Source organism: Miniopterus natalensis, chromosome 1, assembly GCF_054644295.1.
Source record: "Miniopterus natalensis isolate mMinNat1 chromosome 1, mMinNat1.hap1, whole genome shotgun sequence".
NCBI lineage: Eukaryota > Metazoa > Chordata > Mammalia > Chiroptera > Miniopteridae > Miniopterus > Miniopterus natalensis.
Genome location: NC_142081.1, coordinates 155,231,544 through 155,259,204, shown reverse-complemented (window position 1 = coordinate 155,259,204; position 27,661 = coordinate 155,231,544). Strand labels below are relative to the sequence as shown.

Below are 27,661 nucleotides of genomic sequence, written 5' to 3'. Positions count from 1 at the left end.
CCTGGTAGCCCTTAATTCTTTCCATCTCTTTGCTGGCTAGTGGGTTACTCTTGACCACACAAACCAGGGCCTTGACTGCCGCATAGAGCCCCTCCACATCAGAAGCCATGGCCACCAGGCCCAGGATGGCTGCGGCTCCACCAATGTACTGCAAAGTAGTGGCAACAGGCTTAGGGACAAATGTTCTTACTCCTGATTAAAAGACAGTGAAAAATAATTAAAATGAAGTCCCCATGTAACTAAGAACTGAATAAATCATCTTAAGAAGATTTAATTAATTATAAATGATACTTAAAAAACACAACAACCTTCAACCTTAAAATGAAAATTCTAAAAAAAGCCTTCAAGGTAGAATTTGGGAGAAGGCATTAAACACTAGCGTATATACTCTTAGAGGAGAGGAGTAAAGGAGAGAGTAGAGAAGAGCTGGGTTTGAGAGCAAGCATGAATGTTTGTGTGTGGCTTTGGGGAACAGTAAGACTCCAAAATACAGAGGTCTTGGGAATGCATTTCTAGGTGAGTGAGATATCTTACTAGGAACTGCTGAGGAATAAACTTGGGGAGAGCAAAAGCACTTTGACTCTGTGAACTGGGCAATGGGATGGAGAGGCCGTCCTTACACGGATGACATTTCCTAGAGATAAGCCAGGCAAAGCACATTACTGCCCATCACTCAGAGCTTCTCGCAGCTTTGCAACCTGAGTAACAGCACATTAGTGACCCCAGAAGAGCATAATTATGTGGAAACACAGTACTGGAACTAACTTTGGGTCAATTAAAAAAAACAAAATCACATCTACATTCCTAATGTTTTTCAAAAAAGGCATTGTCTGAATGTCATCTGCCCACTGATCAAGATTCAGATTTTTAAAAATAAAACTCATATGCATTTTATATTTCTATGTACCCTTAATACCTTATGACAACTGGACTTTGAAAACTACCTTCCAAGGTAAGTAGAGCCAGTATTACTTGTTTATGGATGAGAGAACTGAAGTCCATACTCAAATTTCTGGCATAATGCTGCACCCTGACAGAGCAGGGGCTGGAACCTCAATCTCTGAACTCTTCAGCCACCACTCTTTCTACCATACCACTGCTATATTTTTGCAAAAGACAGAGAACAGTGCTCAGTAAGGATTTTCTGAATTGAAAGCTCTTTTATCAGTGCAATATGATCAGAAAAGAATAACAGGGTTATGTGCACATCACTGGGACAATAAAAATTGCCAAGGATTGAAAAACATGTAGGATTCTGACTGGTACCACACTAACTTGTTAATTGTTCTTGTTAATCTAAAAAGGAACCAATACTATGAACTGATTTGCACATTAAAATATATAATCACTGGCTCTGAATTTTGGATGGCCTGGTTGGACTATGTCTCAAGACTCTACCTAACAAAAAACTAATCAACTCTTTTTAAGCAGACATCAGGTACAAGGCTCTGCAGAATGTCCACCAGTTCTGACTTTTATTAGAGTTGGACTCACAGTGTTTACACTCTGAATCTCTCATTTCTAGCTCATTTCCAAATAACAGAAGTGCTCAGGAGCTCCAGCACTGCACAGCAAACCTGCAATAATTATCAGTATTTCTAAGTCTTTACATCTGTCCCTAAATGTGCTATGACATTTACCTTGAAACTATACAGAAGCATGTAGTCAGTGCTCATCAGTGCTGACAAAAGAGGAAAGGTTAATGGGGTTTTACTGAGCTTATAATTTTAAAAGTGAACTGGAGTTTGAGAATATCACATTAGTCTCTAAACACTGCAAGAACATTACAGGTCAGTCCAGCCAGTGTGGCTCAGCGGTTGAGCATTGACCTATAATCCAGGAGATTGCGGGTCGATTCCTGGTCAGGGCACATGCCTGGGGTTCAAGCTCAATCCTCAGGAGGGTGCGTGCAGGAGGCAGCCGATCAATGACTCTCTCTCATCATTGATGTTTCTCTCTCTCTCTCTCCCTTTCCCTTCCTCTCTGAAATCAATAAAGACATATTTAAAAACAAAAAAACAAAAAAAGAACTGTAAAAGATCAACCGCGCACACCCTTAAGTGAGGAAAGTGACCACAGATTTAAAGGTAAATAAAGACACCTGGAGCAATAAATACTACTGACTCACCCAAGTACCCAATCAGAGTGGCCCCGATTGTCCGTGCGGGTCCATTGAGGTGTCCTGCTGAATTGTGTATCAACTTCACAGGAGTGGCGTTCTCGTGGGAGGAAATGCCTAACTGAAGAATAGGAAAGGGAAAAAATGTAACTATAGAAGAACAGTCTGAACATGTTTCTTATTAAAGTATGGCTGACAGACAATACTGTATATTGTATTATTTCGGGTGTACGACATAGTGATTTGACGTCTATCTTACGATGTGCTCGCTACGCTAAATCTAACAGCCATCTGTCACTGCGTAGTTACCACACTATCATTGCCTATATTCCCCTTCACCTTTTCACTCGTCCCTCTACCCCTCCCACCTGACAACCATCAGTTTGTTCTCAGTTTCTGAGTCTGTTCTTGTTTTGTTTATTCATGTTTTGACTTTTTTAAATTCCACATATAAGTGAAATCATGTGGTACTTGTCTTTCTCCTCCTGACTTACTTCACTTAGCACAATACCCTCTAGGTCCATCCATGATGCTGCAAATGGCGGGATTTCACTTGAACATTTTGATTGGAAAAGAAAAAAGATACATGACTGGTAACATACCTTTTCTCTTTCCCCTTATCAGAATATTAAAAACATGAGCACTTTTTTTTTTTTTTTTTTTAATGTGCAAACACTTCCAAAAGTGTGTAAACTCACAGACAGTAAGTTAAACATGGTCTACTGAGATGAAGATGGTGAGGGGTCTTAGGTAACAGCTTCAGGGTCTTTTTGAATGAAACTCTGTAGTCGTTGAAAAGGTCTCATCACTCACTGCCTCACAGTATTTCCACACCCAACATCACACACACAATGTGCTTTCAAGCAAATATAATCCTAAGACTTTAAGTATTTTTATTGATTTCAGAGAGAGGAAGGGAGAGGGGGAGAGAGAGAGAGAGAGAGAGAAACATCAATGATGAGAGAGTCGTCATTGATCGGCTGCCTCCTGCATGCCCCCTACTGGGGATGGAGCCCGCAACCCGGGCATGTGCCCTGACTGGGAACTGAACTGCAACCTCCTGGATCATAGGTTGATGCTCAACTGCTGAGCCACGCCGGCTGAGCAATTCTAAGACTTTAATTTTACCATTACCTGTAGAACTAAATTTATGTACAGTTTATATTCCTTAGAAAATGATATATATATCCACATACAAACCTCTGCATAAGAGCTGTCAATACTTAGTATTCCCAAATCCTTTCCTTCCAATCTCTTGATTCCCTTCCCCTTGGGCTTTACCTCCCTTCATCAACCAAAACAGCTTGTCAAGCTCAATGAGGACGCCCACCTTACAGAATTCAATGGCTCAGTGGTCAGTACTCCTAGTGTTTCTCATTAATCCTTAGTCTTCTCAGCTGGCTCTTCTTCATCTCCCCAACTCTGAACATACCAGGTCTCAGTCTGAAAATTTTCCTCTCCTCCACCTCTATCTACGCATTGGTGAACGAACCTAGACTCATGCTTTAAACACCATCTCTGAACACCCAGGACAATCAAACCTCTCCCCTCACTCCAGATTCCTATGTCCAATGGCTCTGAGAGCTCCACCAGGATGTCTCATATGCTTCTCAAACTTTTCCAAAACATAATTCTCAACATCTCCCTCCTCCCTAATTATTCTTCCTGTAGTTTTCTCCAAATCAGAAAGAAATGACTCCATTTTCCTTGTTGTTAGAGCAAAGATCCTTGGAGTTATCCTTGACTCCTCTCTTTCTCTCACAATCAATAGCCAATCTATCATCAAAAACTGTTAGCTAGATCTTCAAAATATACCTCAGATCTCATCACTTCTCATCACAGCTACTGCTGTCACCCCAGTTCTGACCACCATCATCTCCCACATGAATTACTACTGCACTGGCCTCAAACTGGTCTCCCTGCTTCTACCTTTGTCTCCCCTTCAATCTGTTCTCAATAGAAGTCAGAGTAATCTTGGTTAAAAAGTCACAGCATTTCATTCCTTTGTCTGGAACTCTATAATGCTTCCTCCTATCTCACTCAGTTATAGTGAACGCCTTTATCAGTGCCTATAAATTCTAAACAAGAGTCCCCATTCCTCTCTGGGTTCCTCTCCTACCATCCAGGCCTGCTCTCATATGCTCTAGTCACATGTGCCTCTGAGGCAGGCAGGCGCTATCCTCATGGCTTTAGTACTTGTATTCGTGGAATGTAATACTTCCTACCCTATCCTTACCCCCCATCCATTCTCCATATGCTCATTGCTTGCTGCCTCATCTCTTTCCAAGTCTGTTCAAATTTCACCTTCTCAGTGAGGCCTCCCCTCACCATCCTATTCAAAATTATCATCTTATCTCTTTCCCCATCCTGGCTTTATTTTTCTGCATAGCACTCTTCACCTTCTAACATACTCTATCATTAGGTTATTTCTTTAGTTATTGTTGTCTGTCTCTTTCATGAGAATGTAAGTACCAAAAAGGCAAGAATTTTCTCTTTATATATGCTGTGTACTGAACAAAATGGTGCATACAGTAGGTGATCCAGAAAAACCTTAAGTTGTAGCCTTAGAAATAGCAATTGTTTTCTTTAGTTTTCTAAGTTCAATGTCTCAAATCGCCGATAAAAATATAAGAATTTAAACCATGCATGAGAAGGCAATTCTTACTTTTCTAAATTATGCTAATATTTAAATTTGCTTTGGCCTAAGTTCAAAGCCAAAGAAACCAAATATAAACATTACATAAAAGGCACTGTTTCAGCAACTCCTCAGACTTTAGCGTTCTCCTAATGACGCTCTGAAACACCTTCCCAGGGAGAATCAGCCCAGCTTACCAGAAAGTCGTTCTGCTTACCTGCTTGGCGATGGCTTTGCTGTCCAACTTGTTGTACACCTTCCGGATTCTTGCCACGGTTAGGGAAGACACAGAGAGTGCATAGAGGCCAAATGACACCTTTTCCTCTGGTACTAGTAACACCGGAGATGGGACTATGCCTTCAGATTTTGCATCTTTACCTTCAAAAGAAAAATCCTTTTCAAAATCATTCTAACAAGAATTTCACCCTTTGTATAATTTTTAAATAAGCAGAGCTTTACATTCCAAGTTTCACTCTAAAAATATGCTTAACATATAGCATAATGCAAAGGAAAAGTTTTAGTAGTTATCAAACAAATCACAAAACACTTCCCCCCCAGGTTCAAAGGAAAAGGAAATGAGAATGAGAGAAATGCCCATGAGCTTTGCAGCACCAGGCGTCCTCCCCAGCGACAGCCCTCATCTTGGCCTCTCTGCACCCTCAGACAGCACAGCAGAATACTTAAGATGGTTTACATCTGAGTCTCTGCTATATCACTTAAAAGCTGCGTGACCTTTATATCCCCGTGCCTGTTTCCTCATCTGTAAAACAGGGATGGTGCCCAGCCGAGCATGGCTCAGCGGTTGAGCATCGACCTAGGATCCAGGCAATCGGGGTTCGATTCCCGGTCAGGGCACATGCCCGGGTTGCAGGCCCGATCCCTGGTCGGGGGTGTGCAGGAGGCAGCCGATCAATGACTCTCTCATCGCTGATGTTTCTAGCTCTCTCTCTCCCTCTCCTTTCCTTTCTCTGAAATCAATAAAGATATATATATATATAAAAATCAAATCTCTAAAAAAATAGTAATAATAATAAAATAAAACAGGTATGGTAATAACAGTATCTAACTGTTATTTTGAGGAGATGAATAAATGTATGTGAAAGTCTCAGAACAGCTATGTCCTTCATGCGTACTAACTTATTCGGTGCATATCAAGTGCTCAATGAGAGTTAGCAATTACCGATGCTAACTAAATCAAGCACATGAGTGAAAGGCAAATTACTCAGCCATAGGATTAATACCATTTACAATATACTTCTCCTAACTCCTGAGAACTTTGGTAGATGAGAACAAGGGGATGGAAGACATAATTTGGAAAGAGTACCACAAAGAAACTGCAGCTTAACATCACTTCTTTTGATTCTAAATTCTTTTTGGGAAAAAGGATAATAGGAAGTGAATGGCAGGAGTAAAGGGGCGAGAAAAATTGATGTTAACTGCTCTAACCTAAAAAATATCTGTGTGTGTTTTCTGGACCCATCGTTCCTTCTTTGAACTAGAGTAGACACACTTTAAACTGCTTCATGTAACAGGAGAAATTATAGAAAGTGCAGAAGGCTGAGGTTAGACTCTTAATGAGAATGCACACCTACATCCTAGAGCCAATAAGAGACGCTGGAAAATTAGTGATCAGGCATGAAGACAAAACTCAGGAAAGTACACTGTGATCAGTGGAGAACACTGAATAATGCTCAACAGTACCATGCTGAAGAAGAGTAGAGAAGGCCCTTTTTTTTTTTAGATAAACAATATACAGCCTTATATACACACATGCACTTAATTCATGCATCTATGCTGCAGGAGTTCAGTTTTATACAACTTCAAGACGAAAGAATAAGTTACTCACATGGCATACATACAGCCTGAAAACTTCCGACATAATCTGGTCCTAGTTCATAAATGCTAGTAACACTTGAAGGAGGTAAAACTTCTTCCAAAAAGTGCGTGGGTCCTAGGCGCCAAACCAATGAAGCGATTTGGCGTTGGGCAGGTGGAGTACCGATGTATGCATAGACCGTGCTGACCACAGGCGGGTTTGCACAACCTGACCCCCCAGGGGTACTGTGGACGTAATGAAGCTATAAAGAAAACAAAAGCAAATGTGTGAGCTATCACTCTCTCTCTCTCTCTCTCTCTCTCTCTCACACACACACACACACACACACACACACACCTTTTCCCAGAAAACAAGCAATTTTGCTCTATATTTTCATTATCCCAAGTTCATACAACCTTATAAATGTACAAAAGCAGTTGAGTTGACAAAAACACAAGGGCAAGCCAAGATTCTGGAACCTGACGCAAAAGTTGGACATGTGTTATCCAATCACTAATACAGATAAACTATCTAATGCTAGAAAGGGCAATAAGCAAATATTGGGATACTGTTACTGCCTGGTTGGTTTGCTTATCAAATTAATGATGCTTTTATAAAATTTTTGGGTTGATATAAAAACAGAGCTTTTCAACTATAGAATTCAAGTAGACTTGAAATTAGCTATGCTAACTTCAATGTGAGTCTTTTAAATAAAATTATTCATAAAAAGTGTTTCATAACGGGTAAAGTGCTATTAAAATATTAGAAAAATGAATACAGCCTATTATACACTGTAATTTATACAAACACATTTTAATCTCAATGGAAAATACATTCTCGGATTTGAAATTACACTACTGTTTACTAACCAGGTGCTTAAATTATTATTCAATTAATTTACAATAAATATATAGAGTATAAGAGATAATGAAATCAAGTTGAGTCCTGTTGTATAAGCAGTTTTCATAATTTGATGGAATGAAGGACATTTCCATTGACTGCTTTGTCATAACCCTGTCTGTCCGTTGCTTCGCCATAACACTGTCCTAGTTTCAGATCACATCTGTTATTCCACATACTACAGAACAGTTCCTGGTGATGTGACCAGTATGACCTGCGGCTGGTTTCACGGACTCGGACTTCTCACAGGCACAGTGATGAGGACGATGCAGACAGAGCAATAATAAATCTCCTCTCTCTCAGCTCTGGAAGCTGAGGAGATTTTACTTTCAATAATCCTGAAAATAATGAAGGAGCAACCTACTAGGCAATGCACAAACCCATTTCAAGTACAGTCCTACATACAAAAACAATAAATGCCTTCTCACAGGTGCATTTTAAGGTTTATTGTCCTGACACAATGTCACAAAACACCACCAAGGAAGGAAATGTATTCAAGGAGGCTGTTGATTTCACTACTTTTTAAACTTTAATTCACACAAAAGGACAAACTTTGCCTCTGTTGCTTCTTTTAAGTGATATCTCTATAAAAATGGGCACTTACTTTTAGAAATTAGAGAATTTTAAGAGCTTGCTAGTTGAGTTCTATAGAAAGTAACTAGCAGTATTTATCCTGATTCAAAACAGAAACTTCTAATTCTTTACTGGTTACTGCAACTCTCTTGCCTCCCTCCTGAATAATGTAGTACAGCTTTCAGAGCAGTATTTATACACACATTCATTCAACAAATAATAATGGAACGCCTACTATTATTATCAGGGAGTCATCTGGGTGATCTGAAAACAAAGATGAATAAAAACAATTCCAGTTCTAAAGGAATATAGAACCTACTGGACTGCATACCGTAATAACAACAAAGTGACAAAATAGTGTGTTACAGTTTATTTAGGCGTCCTTCCACTGGTTTCTCTACTGTGAAAAAGCACTTCGCAGTCTGGCTCAATCACTGACATATTCACTAATTCCCTATTTTGTAACCCCTCCTTTCCATTCCTCTCTAATGAAGTGATATAAACTAGCCAGCCATATGGCTCTTACATATTGTTCAAATGGGTACCGAAGGTCAATTTAAAATTAAGACGATTTAGCCTGGCCGGGTGTGGCTCAGCGGTTGAGCGTCGACCTAGGATCCAGGCGATCAGGGTTCGATTCCCGGTCAGGGCACATGCCTGGATTGTGGGCTTGATCCCCAGTAGGGGGCGTGCAGGAGGCAGCTGATCAATGACTCTCTCATCATGGATGTTTCTCTCTCTCTCTCTCTCTCTCTCTTTCTCCTCTCCTTTCCTCTCTCTGAAATCAATAAAGACATATTTAAAAAATAAATAAATAAAATAAAATTAAGACGATTTAGAAAATACCTCTGCAACACACACACCCACACACCCACGCACACCCACACTCTCTGGTAAAGCAGGCGGAGCTCCCGGCGCGGGCGCGCTGACCTTCACGGTGCCGACCAGCTGCCCGTCGAGGTAGAGGGCCGCAGTGCTGTTCTTCAGCATGCCTTTGCTCATCACCAGGACCAGGTGATGCCACTGCCCCTCGACTATCAGCTCTCCGCATCGAAAGCGGGCACAGCATGGGAGAATCTCATAAAAAGAGGATTCTTCACTAAAGTCATCAACTAAAACAAGGGGAGGGAAGAAATAAAAATAACTCAACATTATCCTCATTCTAACAATTATTCATGTCTAGATATTGACTTAATGTTAAAATAATATGATGATGATGTAAATGAAAATACCCTATTTGTTCAGTAACTTTATCTGTAGTAAAAAGTAAAACCTGGGATATACTTTTGCTTTCTTCTGCTCAAAATATATGTAGTTATAACCAAATAAAGTTATAATAGCTAATTAAATAAAAAAATAAAATAGACAATAAAATAAAGTTATAATAGACAACAGAAGGAGACTCGTCAATTATTACCTGTCATGGTCTGTTATAAAAGGTCTTTTTAAATTCTACTTTGACATACATTTGAGTATAGCATTGGTTAGAGAAAGGGCCAAGAACATTTAAATTTTTATTCTTGCTGTATGCTCTGCTCAGTGATACAAGGGGGCAACTATCTGTTCTAAATTGAATAGTCCTGACCTTCACCTGACAATAGCTGGTAAGAAGGTGATTTATGGAATAGAAAAGTATTTATTGATCCAATTTTTCCACTTCACCAGATAGTTCTGGTGATTTGCTAACATTCTGCAATCACTTCCGGACTCTAATCTGGCTTCTCTCTGCTACCCAATGTGTTGCCAGATCATGCTAGGACATAACGGGTCATTATTAATTTAATCATAATGTTAAGCTAATGAAAATTAATTTACCTTTCCTAACTACACAAGAGGTAAGGTAGCAGTGGAAATCCAGATGTTAAAAACTCATTCCCTCCTCAGAGTTTTTCTGTACAATAAATAGCTAATCGTAACCATGTACCTTAAAAGCAGACCCACCATTTTTCAGTACAAACAGCACATACAAGTAAATATATTGAGACTTAAAAGTTATAATAATTTGCAGAAAGAACTATAAACATTACTTTCTATTTCTTGAATCTTAAAATATCTGCATATGCTGAAATGCCAAGGTTATAGTTTAAAATGACAATTCAGAATACACATCTATTGATAAGTTAAGAGTACTACTACAGCCTGGCTGGTGTGGCTCAGTGTTTGAGCATGGACCTATGATCCAGGAGATCGTGGTTCGATTCCTGGTCAGGGCACATCCCGGGATGTGGGCTTGATCCCCAGTAGAAGGCGTGCAAGAGGCAGCCAATGACTCTCTCATCATTGATGTTTCTATCTCTCTCTCTCTCCCTCTCTCTTCCTCTCTCTGAAATCAATAAAGACATATTTTTTAAAAAAAAGACACTACAAAGACAGAATCTTCATCAGTGACCTAACATAGGAACAGAATTAAATAAACTAGGTGAAAAACAGGATCAGACAGCTTTGAAAAGTCTCGTGTTACGGATCAAAGGATGTGGGGGGAGGGGGGGGACCAAAAATATAGGCAAAACCAGGAACTCTTCCCTCTCCCTTTCCTAGTTAATAAAGTGCATCTTCTTGGGGATTGTAGAAAATATTACTTACAAAATTTTTTTTCAGAGTTTTACATTCTGACTCAGGCTTAAACTAAGACATATCCAACATTCAATGGTGTCAGAACATCTTGGTGAGCCAACTGGTTTCTGACAATTCTTAATTATCTAGGCATCTTTTGTAATTTAATTTTTAAAATTTGATTTTAGAGTGAGGAAGGGAGAGGGAGAGATACAATAGAAACATCAATGATGAGAGAGAGAGTCACTGATCGGCTGCCTCCCACAGGCCCCTGCTGGGGATCGAGCCGCAACCCAGGCATGTGCCCTGACCGGGAATCGAACCTGTGACCTTCTGGTTCATAGGTCAATGCTCAATCACTGAGCAATGCTAGCAGGGCAACCTAGGCATCCTAATGGGTTACAGCTGTTCAGAGGATGGATCCTTATAGTAGCAACATCATATGTATAATTAATGTGCATGTTGTTATAATTTGCAGTGATTAGAACTATAGTAGTCTTGCAAATTACACTTAGTGAAATTGCTACAGAGTTAGAAAATATTTTCCTGGTTTACCGAAATATCCCTAGATCTACTCCCTAATTTTTCTATTAAATTCTACCCTTTTTCCAAATTCTTCATTTACTTTTCTCATTGTTTCCCTTTCAAGTCATCCATATTCCTTTTCCTTTATTTTTCTTCATATGAAGATGTCTAATATGCAGTTGAAAATATAAGAACAAAGCAAAGGACACAGATAAAGAAAAAACTTTCCTTTCTGAGTCCCTGGGATAAAAAGACCTAAAGACTTAAAGCTAACTGAAATTGATGATTTTTTCCTCACGAAGAGCAGACTGAATATGAAGACTAAAGATGAAATGAAATTAGTATTACCTTGGGTAATACTAATCCTAACGGAAAGATGAAAGAGAAAGCTGTTGAAGAAAATTACTTTTCTTCAACGAAAGGACAATTACTTTCACAATAGTGAAAGAACAAGTATCCCAAATGACAAGACAGGAGACAGTGTTAATCAGGAGGGAAATAACAAGGCCAAATGCCACAAAAGGGGCAAATGAAGTGTCCTAACAAGAACTTTAAAGCAGTTACTGTATCGATGCCTAACTCTGTAGTAGCCATGATGAAAAATACTAAGTAAAACAAGAAGCCTTACAATCAAATTGAGAAGCTAATATTCACATTCAATTAGTATTTGAATATCAACTGCATGTGAAGCAATAGGTGGCATTTTATTTAGTTAAAAGACAAAATTAGAAGATAGATGATAAAGAAGTTTATTTTTCTACAAATGATTATAATCACAGCAAAGAAAATTCAGTAAACTGAGATTTATATTTTATGTTATGTACATAATTTAGAAAGATCTTCATGCATGCCTTGAGTTTGAAGTTCTAATGTATAGCAGAGTGACGAGCATTATGGCATGTTGATGGGAATTATGGAATTAGGATTAAGCAGTGTGTATTAAGTCTTGAAGGTAAGTGATGGGTAGAGTAATTTAAATGTTATTATGTCTAGCACAGTGGCACATATGGTAGGCAGGTGCTCAATGAATATTCATTAGTTAAGCAGAATTCACAGCCAATGAAGATCCTTACTAAAATATACCAAACAAGCAACCTGCTTTCCTAGCAAAAGCTGTGCTTTCTTGGCAAGTAGAGATGAATCTTTATTTTAGGGACTCTCTCCACTGTTTTTTCTAAGTCTCTTTTAAAAGTGCCTTAAAATTCACTGGTAAACAATACATTCAAGATTTCACATAACCTGTTCTGTTCTATAATTTTTTAAATTGGAAAAGAATTACCAGATGGACCTTAAAACCGAACTGTTATAATAAACTTTGATACTTTTCATGATCACAAGAAGCAAAAAGAAAAAGAGAGGTACTGACCATAGTTTTGGAGTAGCTCCTCTTTGGTGGAAACAATCAAGGATCGGTCTTTTGCTGACAAAACTACGGCAAGGCACACGTAATGCTGCTCGGAAGAATTCGCTCGGCGCACAACAGTCAGAAGTCTGACAGGGTGGTTGTTTGGGGGAGTGCTAAAATGTTCGATACAGAACCAGCTCGAGTAGCTTAAGCCAGACGGAGGGGGAAAGAACCTCTCGCCTAAAGTAAAAACAGGAAAATAACAATAAAAGAGTTTGTGTTGACTCATGTTTACTTAAAAAAAGAAACTGAAAGCAGCAATGAACTCTAACTACAATATAATCTACTGGGGGGGGAAAAGACTCATAAACAAAGTAAGTAATATTTACCAGAACCAATGCCACTGACCACAGCCCCGTCAATAAGACCTGTTGTAACAGCACTGTTCGTAGAGGCGTTATGAGGGGCCAAACTGGGCAGGAACAGACAGCTATTAAAGAAAAGACAACATATGTATTAGAGATCAACTATTTTCCTGCATTATCACCACAGTGAAATAGACTGCCGTTATTGAAGGGGTATCTAGGGGTAAGGCATCATGGAATAAATCTGGATGGCTAACAAAACCCTTCTCTTAATTATGTGAGACTATGGAAAGATATACTTTAAGACTCTCCAATAGCTTCATTTTTCATTTAAATTTTTAAAAAAATCCAAGTATAATTTGCAGATGGTAAGTGTACCAATGTATAACCCTGTTCAAGACACTGGAACAATTTCATCACCGCAGAAAAATTCCCTGTGCCCTGTCCAGTGAGCCACTCTCCTGTTACCACTGTTTCTGACTAGTTTTGCTATTCCCAAATATGTTTTAATCCACTGTCCAGTAATAACCCATGACAATCTTCTTAAAATACAACTGATAGTTTTAGATCAACACATAAGAACCCCACGAGTAACTAGTACAGACATAGATGTATTCTCTTAGCATCCGTGTCCATTTTGAGGCTGACGGAGTTCACAAATTCTTCTAGATTCTCTATAGAGTCTTTATTGGTGCTTCTGCTACTACAGCCTTTTCTGCCACTTGAAACTATTTTCTCATTTGATGTGACAGACATTGAATATTTATAACGTATAAGATACTGAGATAGGTATTTTGAGGGAAAGGAAGATGATAAAACCCAAAGAACTTTTAATCTGATTTTAATCTGCATATTATCTATAAATTTATTACACTAAATCAGAGGTTGGTAAACACTTTCTGGAGAGGGCCAGACCATAGATAAGTTGTGCTTTGCAGACCAGATAATTTCTTTAACAACTACTCAACTCTGCCTCTCTACCATGAAAATTGTCAAAGGCAATACATATGTAAATGAGTGTGGCTGTGTTACAAAAAAACTTTATTTACAACAAAATATAATTTACAAAAGAGATTTGAACTTTGGGCTTTAGTTTGATGACTATAATACCACATCGAGTTATTTAATGTAATAAATAACTAAAAATAATTAAATCTAGCCCAGCTGGGCGTGGCTCAGTGGATGAGCATGGACCTAGGATTCAGGGAATCGAAGTTCAATTCCCAGTCAGGGCACGTGCCTGGGTTGCACGCTTGATCCTCAGTAGGGGGCGTGCAGGAGGCAGCCGATCAATGATTCTCTTATCACTGATGTTTCTGTCTCTCTCTCCCCCTCTCCCTTCCTCTCTCTGAAATCAATAAAGATATATTTAAAAATAAATAAAAAATAATTAAATCTAAAAATCTTCACATTCTCAAAGAACTCAATAATTTGAAAATGTACAGTATATAGTATATATTTAATTAAGTAGATTTAAAACCAAAGATCTGTCAAAGGCAAGTATGAGTCATAAAATAACATAATAAGGCTTGGCTACCTTGTAAATTCCTTACCCAAACCCCTCAAGGGATGTGTCAAATTCAACAAAAGCTGGAGTAACTGATGACCCATGAAGTCTGATGTCATGTGGAGTTGTCATGGAGACCAGACACTTTACCCGGGTCAGGGGTACAGTGCTGCCTTCTGCAGATTTTACCAGGCTCTTGCTTATCCGGTAGTGGTTATCCTCATGTAAGCTGAAAACGTTGTCAGAACCCAGACCTTCCATGGATGTGACCATACTACCTGTAAGTCAAAGAAAATCTCTTGGGAAAAATATCATGTAGGTTTCTAAAAGAATGACTTCACAAGGCTGATTTATTTTTAAATAACAATCTTCAGTTTTTATAATTAATAATTTTATTATAAATACCAAAGCTATTATCCAGTTTTAATGTACTTTATGTTCATTTTAAAACTTAAATAGCCCATGTTTCCTTTTTTACATATTACTAAAGTAATAAACACATTGTAGAAATGTTGAAAACCAGAGTACAAATAAGAATAAAAATCACCATAATCACTATTCAAGCCACTGTTACAATGAAATTTAACTATAAGTGATAGTTAATGATTTTTATAAAAACCTGATTACACTTTTATGTCACAAAATTATTTCTCTTTGAGATAAGAAAGCAAAATATACTAGGTCATCTTTCTTATAAAAAAAAATCAGAGATAAAGATCAGACATCCCATTTTCTCTCCATTTTTAATTCTTCTCTTACAACTATTAAAATTAAATATGTGATCAAAAAAGTACTTGAATTAAAAAATTCCTACATGCATCTAAATAACAATTTCAAAAATGAAAAGACAAATTTTAAACAAACTGTTCTATTTTTCAGAAGTGCATTACAAATGTAATGAAGACGATACTCCTTCAGGATACTCTACAGGAATGTCACCGTTTCCTTCATATATGTGCTAAGCATTCAGGCACCCATAAAAATAGCTCAATATTCTCTGAGAGAAAGGAACTATTTTTGTTTCTACTCTTTTCAAAGGAAATCACTACTCAATTCTAAGGAACTGTGTAAAGTATAAAAAACAACAAAAAATATATATATACAAATCTAAGGGATGTATATGAATTAATATAAAAAACTGCAGTACTTTCTTTTTCCCAATAAAACTGTGTTGGAACTCAAAAGATCTTAATGTTTTCAAAACACAGTATTCACTAACCACTGATAATAATTAGCAGGAGAAAAAAATTCAGATTGAAATAATGACTGAAGGTTGTTTAATCTCTGATTTTTGCCTGAAAAAAAAAAAGGGGCTGAACTAAATGAGCCCTGCGTCCTTCCACGGCAGCCTGCTTGTCTAGGTTTCCGTCCTCCCTGCTTCACCAGCCATGGCCACTCCAACCCATCCGAACAAATGCCTTGTCACTGCGGCCAACGACGATACCTAAAACACCCTATAAAGTAAAAAACCAACACAACTACAGACTTAACACGGAGGAAACCCACGGCGGCTGCCGTGGCTGCTGAGACCCCGCCACAGCTCTGGGTGGATGGGCTCCGCTGCTTTCCCACGGGCCGCGCCAGACGGGGAGGCGGCGCCCGCACTCCGGGGTCCGCTTCCATCGCCCCGCTAGGAGCCGAAGGCAAGAACAACTCCTCCCGCGCCCTCTCCGTGAAACGCCGTCTCCTACCGCTTGCATTTCACTGTCTTCTCCCCTGTACCAATTCCTGCTGTGTACCGGGGGACATCAAGGTCCACGTGAACAAGCCACCTAACACCGACTTTCAGTTCTGTGAGATCGCTGCTCCTCCAGGGAGCTTCACCTCTACTTCATGCCACAGTCACAATGTGGGCCCGGTTCTCTCTGCTTGTTTTGCTGCTGCGGTTCTGGCTGCCACTGTCCCTCCCCATCCCTCCAGCCCCCTCACTACATTTGCTGTTGGCTGCGAGGTTGCTCTCCAGACTAGTGACCCATCCTTTCCCTCCCGGTCTGTCACTAGCTACTTGGCTTCGCTTCTCTCCCTATCCAGCCTATACTCCTTGGTGGATCTCAACTCCTTTTATCACCATTTTTAGTGTCCTGTTAATAATCTAATCAACCACTCTCGTGCCCAGGCAAGAAAGGCTACTAGAGGAAGGCAGAGTAATTACGGATTCTCTGGGAAAGAAGTATTACCCCTCCAAGCCAAGGGTTATGTGGTAGGGCACTCTCACTGCCTCTGGATCTCTCACTATATCAGCGATTCCTCTCCCACCCCCATCAGTCAACTGGCCAGATCTTGTGTTTCTCCATTTAAACAAACCACAACAAGGAACTCTTCTCTTTCCTTTCTATCAGTCAAACTTCATGAAATAGCAGTCATTCCCCCAACATAATTTTCATTTATAAAATCAACCAAAAAAGGGAACTTCAAGGACAACTTACTTCTCATCTCTGGCTCGTAACTCAGGGAACTTGGTTTGTGGACCCTGTATTGTTTTAGCAGTTTTTTGTCCCAGGCACCACAATTTAATGGACTTGCCAAACGCAAAAACTCCCTAAAGAAAAAACAAAGCAAAGTTATTCCTTGACTGAGAATATTACATAAATCATACAACAAACACACACAAAGTAGGTGTTACTGAATTATAACACATTAAAATACAAAAGCAATCCAGTTATTTTAAAATAATATACAATGTTAATTTTACATTTTAAATACCAAGCACTGAGAAGTACACAGAGAAAACTGTGAAGGGCTGGGAAATGAAATCTGAGGGGCATGTTTTCCTGGAATGGGATGTCTCCTCTGCCAGTTTTTTGTGTAGAGTGTGACGACACGCAATTAATTCAAACCCGATGGCTTATCAGCACCTGGATGCCTGTAGCATCATGTGACCCTTTCTTCTGGGAATTCATCAACTGTGAAAACTGAGCATGTCCAAATGGCTGATCTCCACTGTTTACTCTGTTTATCTAACTAGGTAATAGGGGCTACTTATCAAAATACCAATATTGAGTATGAGTTAGTATCTCTCCCATTCACTCTACCTTTAAAGCAGCAGATTACCAGGAAGGACCAGAGGGAAAGCCCCATGCTATTTTCAGTATCTGAGGATTCTGAACACGTCCATAGGATGATGGAAGAAGTAAGTGGGGACTGTCTCACTCATCTTGGCCTAGCACACTGCCTGGTACAACAAAGCTTAACAAATGTGTGCCTAGCACACTGCCTGGTACAACACAGCTTAACAAATGTGTGCCGCATGGGTTTTTCTTAATCCATCACTAGTTCGGAGTCAGTTAAAAACATAAATTACATACAATGTCCAAATAGTTTTAAGAAAGTTCCTAAAAAATTTATGAAAAAGAAGTACTTTAGCAGCAGGAGGAAAAAATTATCTTACAAAGAGAGCTGCTAATATTGTAAAAGTGACAAGATACATAAGTGTGTTTTTATAAGGAGGGACAAAATGGCTTATACACTAATTCTGTTTGGCTAGATAATTTCAAGAAAAATACTTTTTAAAACTGTTGTTTCATCCCTAATGCACAGAGCACTGTTTCCTTTCTATTAAAAGGTTATTTAAAAATAAGTATTTCTGGAATGGTCACTCTGTGGAAAGTATAGCCATACCACGGAATACTCCTTGGCAATAAAAAGAGACAAACTATTGATACGTAACAATTTTGATGCATCTTAAAGGCATTATAAGTGAAAAAGCAAATAACAAAGGTCACATATTATGTGACTTTATTTATATAACATTCTCAAAGTAACAAAATTATGGAGATGGAGAACAGGCTAGTGGTTTGTGGGGTTAGGGGAGTGCATGTGACAATAAAGGGGTAGCACTAGGGAGATCGTTGTGGCATCTTGATTGTGTGTGGTCACATAAACCTACACATATGATAAATATCAGGGACTACAGCACACATGCACACATTGTACCAGAGCCAATTTCTTGTTTTCGATGCTGTGTTATAGTTACACAAGATGTGTAACTGGGGGAAACTGGCTGAAGGGGACACAGAGCCTCTCTGATCAGACTTTACAGCTTCCTGTGAATTTATCTTTATTTGAAAATAAAAAAGTTAAAGAAGTATTCCTTAAAAGAGTTCTTACGTATAACAAGTTCCTAAAGTAGATGCAAGTCATAAACATGACATTATTTTTAAAGGAAAGCCAGGATTTGCTGAACTCAAGTGGAATAAACAACAGAAACATCCTGTTTATTAAAAACTATATTTACCTGTTTGCATGTGCTATACTTTGAGCATTTTGCCCATTTTTGTTGTGCGTTGGTTTTGCCCACAGGTACTTGAATATATGTCTATTAAAGCAAGAACTCTTGAATATAAAGACTCTAGGAACTACTATTACGAATTGTGGATTATTGAAATGTGAAAAAGAGAACTACTGACCTCAGCACCATGGGCTCCAGAGCCTGCGAGGCCAATCGTTCAAACATCCGCTGGAGGGGTGGGTGCAGGGCGTGGTCCTCGTCGGCCAGGGCAGCGCTGCAGCGCTGCAGCAGGCGAGCGTGAAGGCCAGCTTCACACATGACCTGCTGGTTCCTTTCTGTGTGCACCAGGGATTGTAAAATATTTGCCACGGCAAGTTGAAGATCCAAAGCATGCTAAGGTTAACAAAGAAATCCACACCACCAGGGCATTCTTAGTAAGACAGGTTCTCTGCACATGAAGCACACCTTTTAATCTGAGGTCTCAACATGCTGCAAATTACATTCAGATGCATTAAGCAGCTGGCTTAGTGCTACAGCAGCTCCAGAAGAGGGCTAGGCAAACACCTCGTTTTGCCAGCGAACCCAGCGGGACTCCATTCTCTTCCAAGTCTTTTATATTACATGACTGTATAACTAATGGTATTTTTTTTTTTATAGAAATAGTGGCTGTAAAGTCTTTTCATGATGTGTAAATAGCCAGTTTAATGGAAGTCCCATTATTTACATTTGTGACACTTCAGGCCTTCGAGGCCATACATTTTAACAAAATTTGTCAACCAAACTCCAGTTCACCCAAACTCCTGAGTGCCACAAGCAAAAACAGACAAATGGCTTCAGAGTGGTATCTTCCGTCATTTTTCTTCCTGTACTACTTATTAACAATGTCCACTGCTGAGCAGAACTTACAAGGAGAAACAGAGTAATTTTCACATCAGAAATAACCATTGTGGCTGCATTTGTCAAATGAATTATAGTCTAAATCATTCATAGCTATTATTTATAATGAAAATTAATAGAAAACCCTATATTTTCCCCTTGACCTGCTTGGGTACGTGATACGGAATGGTTTCACAGCACTTCTCACCTTTCTGAGCCCCACTCTCTTGCTCATGCAGTCACACTCACGCCCTTTCACTCATTAATGAAGGGAAGGAACCAACACAGCCAAGCTTACTTCTGGCTGTGCTGCTGACCCCACAGAGGCCAGGAGGTCCAACATCGCGAGCATGGCTCCCGGGTGGATGATGACGGCATCAGAGCTCTGGAGAGACGTTGTCACATGTAGTTTCAGGTCATTTTTAGGAGGGTACACGGGGGGAGTTGAAACAGAATGATATGCATGCCTACAAAAAAAGAAAGAAGGGTAATTTGGTATTTAAATCCAATCACAGTCTCTGTTTATTTTCTTCATCTGTTTATTTTATGCACTGATAAGCAAAAAGCCTTGCAATTCAAGCTTGGGCTATTAAACACCTTAAGTCTGGGATATAAAAAGGCAATATATTATCAATTCTTAATGAGTCACATATAGACAATTTAAGTATCCATTCCTCTGGGCTCTGATGTATCCTTACCATCTACTATTTGGATTATTTCATTAAAGAGTGGCACATGATGATGGCAGTTAACACTGCTCTATGGTATATGTGCAAGTTGCTGAGAGAATGGACCCCAAAAGTCCTCATCACAAGAAAAAGACAGTTTTTCTTTTTTTATTGTATCTATATCAGATGATAGATGTTAACTAAACTTACTGTGATAATCATTTCACAATATATGTAAGTGAAGCCATTATGTTGTGCTCTGTGTCAAATGTATCTCAAGGAAACTCAAAGAGAAAAAAAAAGAATGGCACCTGTACCAGAAGATACAAATAGGTGAAATCACAGCTCTAGGGAAGGTGACAGTTCTAATAATATGTGATGAGAGTGCAAGTTAAATCCCTTAGTAAAATTGGTTTCTATTAAAATTACCTATGTGTTTCTAACCTTGCCTTAAAGTTGAAGCGGCTTAAACCACAGGTAACAGAATCAAGAGCAAATGAGATCAAAGTGGCCTCCTCTGTAGCTGGGGCAGCAGACTCTGGGTTGGCTCCGAACCTCAGCCACCTCAGCATCAAGGGAGCCTCCCCTTAGCTTATGTGGAACTACGCTCCCCTTCTTTTACATGACCACCCCTACCGCTGAAAAGATTCCTCACAACTGCTACAAACTTGGAAGGCGTATTTTACATAATGGGCTTTTGTGAATTAGAAGCCTGGCCCTGTCCTGAATATACAACATTTCTTCTCGTCAATGAGCTCCACTTTCTACTTCATACTAGTCTACAATTCATGAGTTTTGCACATTTTGTAGGTTGGCTCTAGAAAGTAGATGCTTCTGGCGTTCGCCTCTGGGAGCTCTTTGTTCTGGTGGATCGGCTTCGGAGTAATTTGTCTAATGCTGAGGTCTGTCGCCCAGAGCAGTGCAGTTTCAGCTCTGGCACAGGAGCAGCTTGGGAAACAGATGCTTAAAGTCAGCGATTTAGAAGCAAAGGATTGGCACTGCCAGGTTTGTGTTTTTAAGCACCATTTCTCTTTAACACAGACTCTACGCAAGTATTCAGCTCCACTTATAAAAATGCACAAGGGCTCTCTTAGTTTATTTAAAGTCAGCATATCTTCCACCCACTCATTTTTTTCAACTCCCTATTTTTCTGCAGATTTTGTTCAGAAAGACTTAATTTCTAAACTTGCTAAGACACATTTCTAAATGTTATTACCAATAGTTACCCTTCCCCTAGGTTGCTCCCGTTAGTCTTTAAAATATTTTGACCCATCTAGAAAAAGATTCCTAATTCCTCTATAGTGTAATATGAAGTCCCAAATGTTAAGAAATTTCATAAAAACTGATTTCATTACACATATACACACACACACAAAATAACCCAATTTTGAGGAAAAACATAGATTCTAATTGTATATTTTAGCTATAGGCCGTCCAAAATTATTTCTGAATTTCCAGCGTTAATATAGATTTGAACTTGAACTATGGATATACCCAAATATATAACTATCATAGTAGTAAGCTTTTTTCATCTTACATGAGTAAATAATATTCTGATATAGGAATCACATTCATTCTTCTCAAACTAGAAATATATTTCAAACATTGTTAAAATCTAAAACATGCTATTTATTAATTAAAATTGGGTCTATTTTTATAAGCATTATATAACATTAATTCTTACTAAGTCACTTAGGTATCACCACAGACATAACCACTTTTGAAATTTAGAGATTATAGTAAGCTTATTAACTGGATAATTTCCAAGCAAAACCTAACCATTTGCAAAAAACAGGATAAAACGACATTTTAAAATTTAGTTAATTTTTATGTTGCAGTTTCTTTTAAAACTTATAGAAATTGCTATTTCATATTTCAATCTAACTCATATATATATGTATTTATATGATTTATCTACATCTTTGGGAATATATGCTTGAATATTTAAATTCTGAATTTGCTCTGCCTCAATTACCATCAGTGTGCAGAGGCGCTAAGTAGGGGATCCCATGTTTGAATAATAACTAGTACTTGCCGCCTTTTCTCCACTGCAGATCACTCTGGAGTGTCTTAGTTACTACTCTGTATGCTGTTTTCACTTCCTCTGACTCTGATGAAACATTACTAAGCTATAACCCTATTCCATTATTTCTTCTGGATAATAATAATGAAAAAGTTTATGAGTTTTAGTTTTCAAAATAGGAAGTTTCCTAGTTCTTTCCCCAATTCTTAAAGTCAATAAAGAAGAATCTCCAGGATTTTATATACCAGACAAGTATCACAAGCTCAAAACTTCCTTAGCACCTGAATACTCCACAAGCCATAAAAACTAATACAATGTTGGTTTTTCCTTTTGCCAACAAAAACATGTTTTGCAACAAGAAGATGCCCATGAGCTGAGTAATTTGTTATGTTCTGGAGATGTTCTAATTTTCAAAGTTACTATATTGCATTTGTAAAATAGAAACATTGTATTTCTTGTCGGCTTATGATTCTTATCACTGAGCAAAATGTAACCTAGCCAGAATGGGAATCTTAAAATGTTAACACTAGTATTAGCATGAATATTATCAGGAGCTTCCTTGAGGCGACATCAACCTTTAAGCCCAATTGGAATTCCAATGGGTAAGACTCACTCAACTAGGATGTTGATTCAGCGACAGTTTCCCCTTCCATCAAAGAGGGAACTATGCAGCAAATGATGAGAAAATATTTTTGATCTAAGGGTTTAAATAACTCTTTATATGAAATAAAATGCTGATTTATCTTTATCAAATTACCGTTTAAATAAATAGTAAGTTCTAATGGGTTTCTTTTTTAATGCAATCCTTTAATGTGTAAATTTCTATTAAGAGTATTTTGCAGTTTTGGTTACTAGTTAAAAAGGGTTAAATATTTTTAAATATAGTAGTAGTTTTTAAACCTTTATATTTATGACAGAATTATAAAGGTATTTTAAAAGATAATTATAACTATTTAGTAATTGAAACTATTTTCCTAATACCCAGTAGTTCTGTATAATAGTGATAAAAAATAAAAAGTAGTTTTTAAATACAAATATATTGAACAATGCTACATTCATTAAAAATATCCTGAACTATGCCATGATTTACTGGAAGAAAATGAGCTGTAAGTCCCAGTGTAAATTTAAGAGAAAGAGGGAGAAGTAAGTCCATATACGTCATGCACATTACTACTGGAATACATTAAAATACAGAGTACATAACAAATACTTTTGATATAAAAACTCCAATTATATTGAAGTTTCAAAATCAGATCAACAGAAATAAAGTTAGCACAGAGGAACTTCAGGACTGATTTCTAAAAAGCCACAGTGGAAGGTTAGCACAAGACGTTAGGACCTATACTTGGTCACAAGGAAAACAGGGGAAGGAAGAGTATCAGGTTCCAAGGGCACAGAATATAGTCGTGGATCAAAATTACGGAACATGGGTCTAAACTGTACTCTTGCCAATCAACTGCTGGGTCTTTATAGTCTATAAGCTTTATATACGAGGTAGACTAGTTCGGCTCAGGAAGAGATTTACACAGAACCGATGAAATCAAGAGCTGGGGAAGGTTTTTACTCACTTTTTCTAAGGTTAGCTGTGACAGCTCTCCCTAACAACACCGCATTTCAACTGCTTGAACCTGACTGAGAAAATCCACACTTCCTTGCTAGTGCTGTGATGTTCACTTGAGAGCAATAGTAAACCCCCCCCAAATGATCCTGGGGCACATTTAAAGTAAAAAGAAAAAGGGGGAACGTACTCTATTTAACGAGGCACCAAGTCCTCTCCTACATTAACTTTAATAAAAGATATGCTGCTCTAAAGCAAAATGCATATTTTCATCTAAATAATAGAGTTGGATGACACATGTCCTTCATACCTTCATAGCATCAACACATTTTACTCTCATAAATATACTCAGAAGCTATTTTAAAACAAAAACAAAATTAAATAGAACCCCCCCCCCCCCATTGGAGTTACAAAGCACAATCACCACATTAACATATAGTTAAGCACAAAAGAAAACCCCCACACAAATAAAGTCGGCCTTCCATGATAAGATCAGTACCTTTTCCTGGACAAAGCTGGTGTGCCCCAAGGAGAGGGGAGAGAAGACTCACTTGTCAGGCAAGGAGGGATCTGTTCTGCACGACTATAGACAACAAAACAGACAGGGTGGTTTAGAGAGGTTAGCAGAGAACACCACCAGGTTGGCAGCTGGTTAGTTTCACAAGAAATACCAGTAAAAGTTTAATAAGGGATGTGCTCCACACTCGGCAGGAACGAGGAGCACGGCTACAACACATGCACTCAAGGGAACAGAGAAGCATGCTTCAGGCTGACGCTCACCTACCAACGGTAACATTTAACACGTTTGGTAAACAGAGTGCTGTAAGCCCCGTCTTTGACAAAGCCAACTAAACACGAGGCATACTAACTAGGGTAAGTAGGAAACAGGAAAAAAGATGTTGAATCTAAAATTTCCCTTTTAAATAGCTTATTCCATGAACACGGCACTATCCCATGTTTCCTATGTGTTAATAATATAATATGCATTTTTATTTTCAAGGTGAGAAAAAACTGGAAAACAACTTTTCTTACATTACTTGTATTATCTAAATATTAAGGTCTAAAAACATTAAGAAGCAAAGAAACATCTCAGTAGATATTTCAAAGTGGATATTTCATAAGGAAGGCTATAAAACCTAACAGAAGCTCTATCCAACAGTTATTTATTTTATTTATGGGGGTACTATAAAAACAATTCATTTATTTTATGAAATAAAACTATGGTAACCGTCAAAAGTGATGATGCTCGGGACAAGTTCGCAGCGCAATCACTCTCACATTATTTTCAGTGAGAACTTAATTGAAAACAGTTTGAAAACTGAAAGTAAGTCATTTAGGTAAGTGGCACCCCTATGATCTCCCTTAGGCTCTGGATTTCCCTCATCGGAGGTTTTATCACGATATATTGTAAATGTTTATTTATGTGTCTGTATTTAAGCTAAAGAATGGCCATGACCCGAGAACTCTGGCGCTGAGCTGACCCTGCAATGCCGAGCACGACTTGGCTCTTGTTTAATGAAGGATGAGAAACCGAGTTCGAATTCTCTCTCAACGTGGACTCCTCAACTATCAATGACTTGTAGGGAGTTTTATCACTTTTTGAGGATTATGTTGAGAATATGTCATGTGTCTGGAAATAAATAAGATCATAACTGCTCTCCTGTTGATAACTAATATCTTTAAGTCCAGAAGTTCCTAACATTGTTGGGAATAGAGGAAAAAGAGAATAGTAAACATCACACCATTAAATTTCATAGAAACTGTTTCATTAAGTGCTTCAAGAGTTAACTGACCCTAAATTTACAAATAATACACAGATGTCCCTATCAAAAAACTGAACATCAAAGCAACAGTAATATTCACAGGATAAAGTGACAGACAAGAAATTAAGAGAGAAGATTCATTTGTTTTCATTTTCCTTCAGGTTAACTATAATTCAAGCCCTAACGCTGAAGTCATACACAGCATACCCTTAAATTCAGAGCACAGAGCAGAGCCATACCTGTCAAAAGAATCTGTGGCTACTTTGTAGAGATAAATAAAGAGTTTACTGCAGTGCCGTAAAGTGGGTGACACTGAGTCCACCAAGATGATGTCTTCCTCTAGAAGTCTTTGAAATGGCTGTGTATTGGTGGGGAAGACATTCATGGGGCTTATTTTTCTTAGGTCTGAGAAGCAGCCAAGAAATCGGACGGCATCTGCCAGCTTCTCGTACTGAATCTCTGTTCTGAAGAAATGGGAGTTGGCTGGCTCGTAGCGCATGGCCGCAGTCAGGGTGCAGAACACGGTGTGCAGAAGTTCAAACACTTGAGTCTGGTTCACTTTCTCCCAGCCATTCTTCGGGGGCGAGCTCAAAGATCTTTCCATAGCAACAAGCAGAGACGTTATGTACACAAATCCTCCAACCTTCCTAAAGACTGTCCTTGACCGATGGCTTTCTCGAAGGACTGATAGGAGGGCCTATGGGGGATAAGAAAACAAACTTGTAATTCAAATAAAAATTAAAAACCACCGTACAGGAATGTCCAAGGGCTACACCACCATTCTGTGACCATCTGACACAGTGTTTCTGCCATTTACCCAATAAACAGTCCTGTGAAGCATATCAAATATTCTGCTAATTAAAGAATGCCAGAAAGGCAGAAGGTAATTTTAGGAAACACTATCACGTATTCCTTTTGATAGAACAAGGCCAAATCCAAATCCTGGCTGAGAGGTGTGCCTATGTCTTTGATGGATAACGACATCAATGAATTCAGTAATTTTTACAAAGTAATGTTATTAAATAAGTAAATTATACATAATCTAGTATAATTTTACAGAATCATAAGAACTTACGACTGTGTGTATATATAAACTGATTTATTTTAGAAAGAATGAGACAGATGGTCAGGGCAGCCATGACCTGAATTATTTCAATTCATATAAAGTCAACATATACTGATGTTTTGGAAAGAGGAGTCAATTCACAGTTCTTATCAGTCATTCTTTCTCGCAATGAATTGAGCGCAAGGGCCTAAAGAATGCTCTTTTCCATAACAGCTGTAAGCACTAAGACATAAACCTGAAGGCCAAGTAAGTGAAACAACATTTAATCACATATTTTCTGAACTGTAATACTCTTAACTTAGTTTGTTATTAAAAATAACACTTTGTGAAATTATCTAACATTTTATGGGGCACTGACTATGTACTAGGCACCTCTTAAAGTGTCTTTATGCATTAGCTGTGCGAGGTAGTACTGTTCTCCCCACTTTATAGATGAGGATTGAGGCCAACGTGGTGAAAGATGGCACAGTTTACACAATGGCAGGATTTCAACCCAGGCGGTCAGCTGCCCTACTCCAACCTTGGCCAGACTGCCCCAAACGGCAATTTGAAATCTGTTTGCACATATAGGGGATCATTTCAGCAACTGGAACACCATGGGTATATAATACTACTTCAGACCAGTTTATAAATCACTACATATAAAAAGGCCATTTTATTAATATATCTCACACATTTCTAATGATATTTGAAGAAGGGAAAGTCTATACATTAATATATATAATTGCCTTTTTGAGATAAACTGCTTCAAAAATTATGAAGACTTAATGGTACATACCTATACTTTATTTTAAAAGATAGGAAATATGTGAACTGAGTATGCAAATAGAATTTAAAAATACATTGTATTCCATTATTCTACAACTAATAAACTTCCATTTTAACAAGATTTGGTAATAATACAGTTTCAATATCTTGTCAAATTTAATAAACTATACTTATACTTGCAATACCAACTCTTATGGACACAAGATTTCATAACTTTAAAAAAAGTATCTTATAACCACACCTGAAAATTAAATGCAAGGGCTAAAGTCAGTTACATGCTTGGGTTGAAATTCTGACTCCAACATGAAAAGCGTTTTACCACGGTCAGTTCCTTAACCTTTCTGAGCCGAGTTTCCTCTTATGTAAAATTGAG

General features: G+C 38.3%; 1 protein-coding gene across 3 annotated transcripts in view; it reads right to left on the bottom strand.

Annotated features, from left to right (window-relative positions):
- Positions 1-27,661, bottom strand: part of WDFY3 (WD repeat and FYVE domain containing 3) — a 208,475-nt gene that overhangs the window by 81,329 nt on the left and 99,485 nt on the right. For 2 of the 3 annotated variants that reach the window (XM_016213051.2, XM_016213053.2), the window contains exons 12-24: positions 25,694-26,151; positions 24,191-24,274; positions 19,741-19,909; positions 18,745-18,959; positions 16,765-16,877; positions 14,385-14,616; positions 12,856-12,956; positions 12,488-12,706; positions 8,974-9,155; positions 6,601-6,832; positions 4,972-5,132; positions 2,129-2,240; positions 2-192 (exon numbers count right to left, since the gene is read on the bottom strand). In XM_016213051.2, coding sequence (XP_016068537.2) covers positions 2-192; positions 2,129-2,240; positions 4,972-5,132; positions 6,601-6,832; positions 8,974-9,155; positions 12,488-12,706; positions 12,856-12,956; positions 14,385-14,616; positions 16,765-16,877; positions 18,745-18,959; positions 19,741-19,909; positions 24,191-24,274; positions 25,694-26,151 — 2,469 coding nt within the window. The remainder of the gene's footprint in view (position 1; positions 193-2,128; positions 2,241-4,971; positions 5,133-6,600; positions 6,833-8,973; positions 9,156-12,487; positions 12,707-12,855; positions 12,957-14,384; positions 14,617-16,764; positions 16,878-18,744; positions 18,960-19,740; positions 19,910-24,190; positions 24,275-25,693; positions 26,152-27,661) is intronic. The other variant, XM_016213054.2, reaches the window with a different exon arrangement.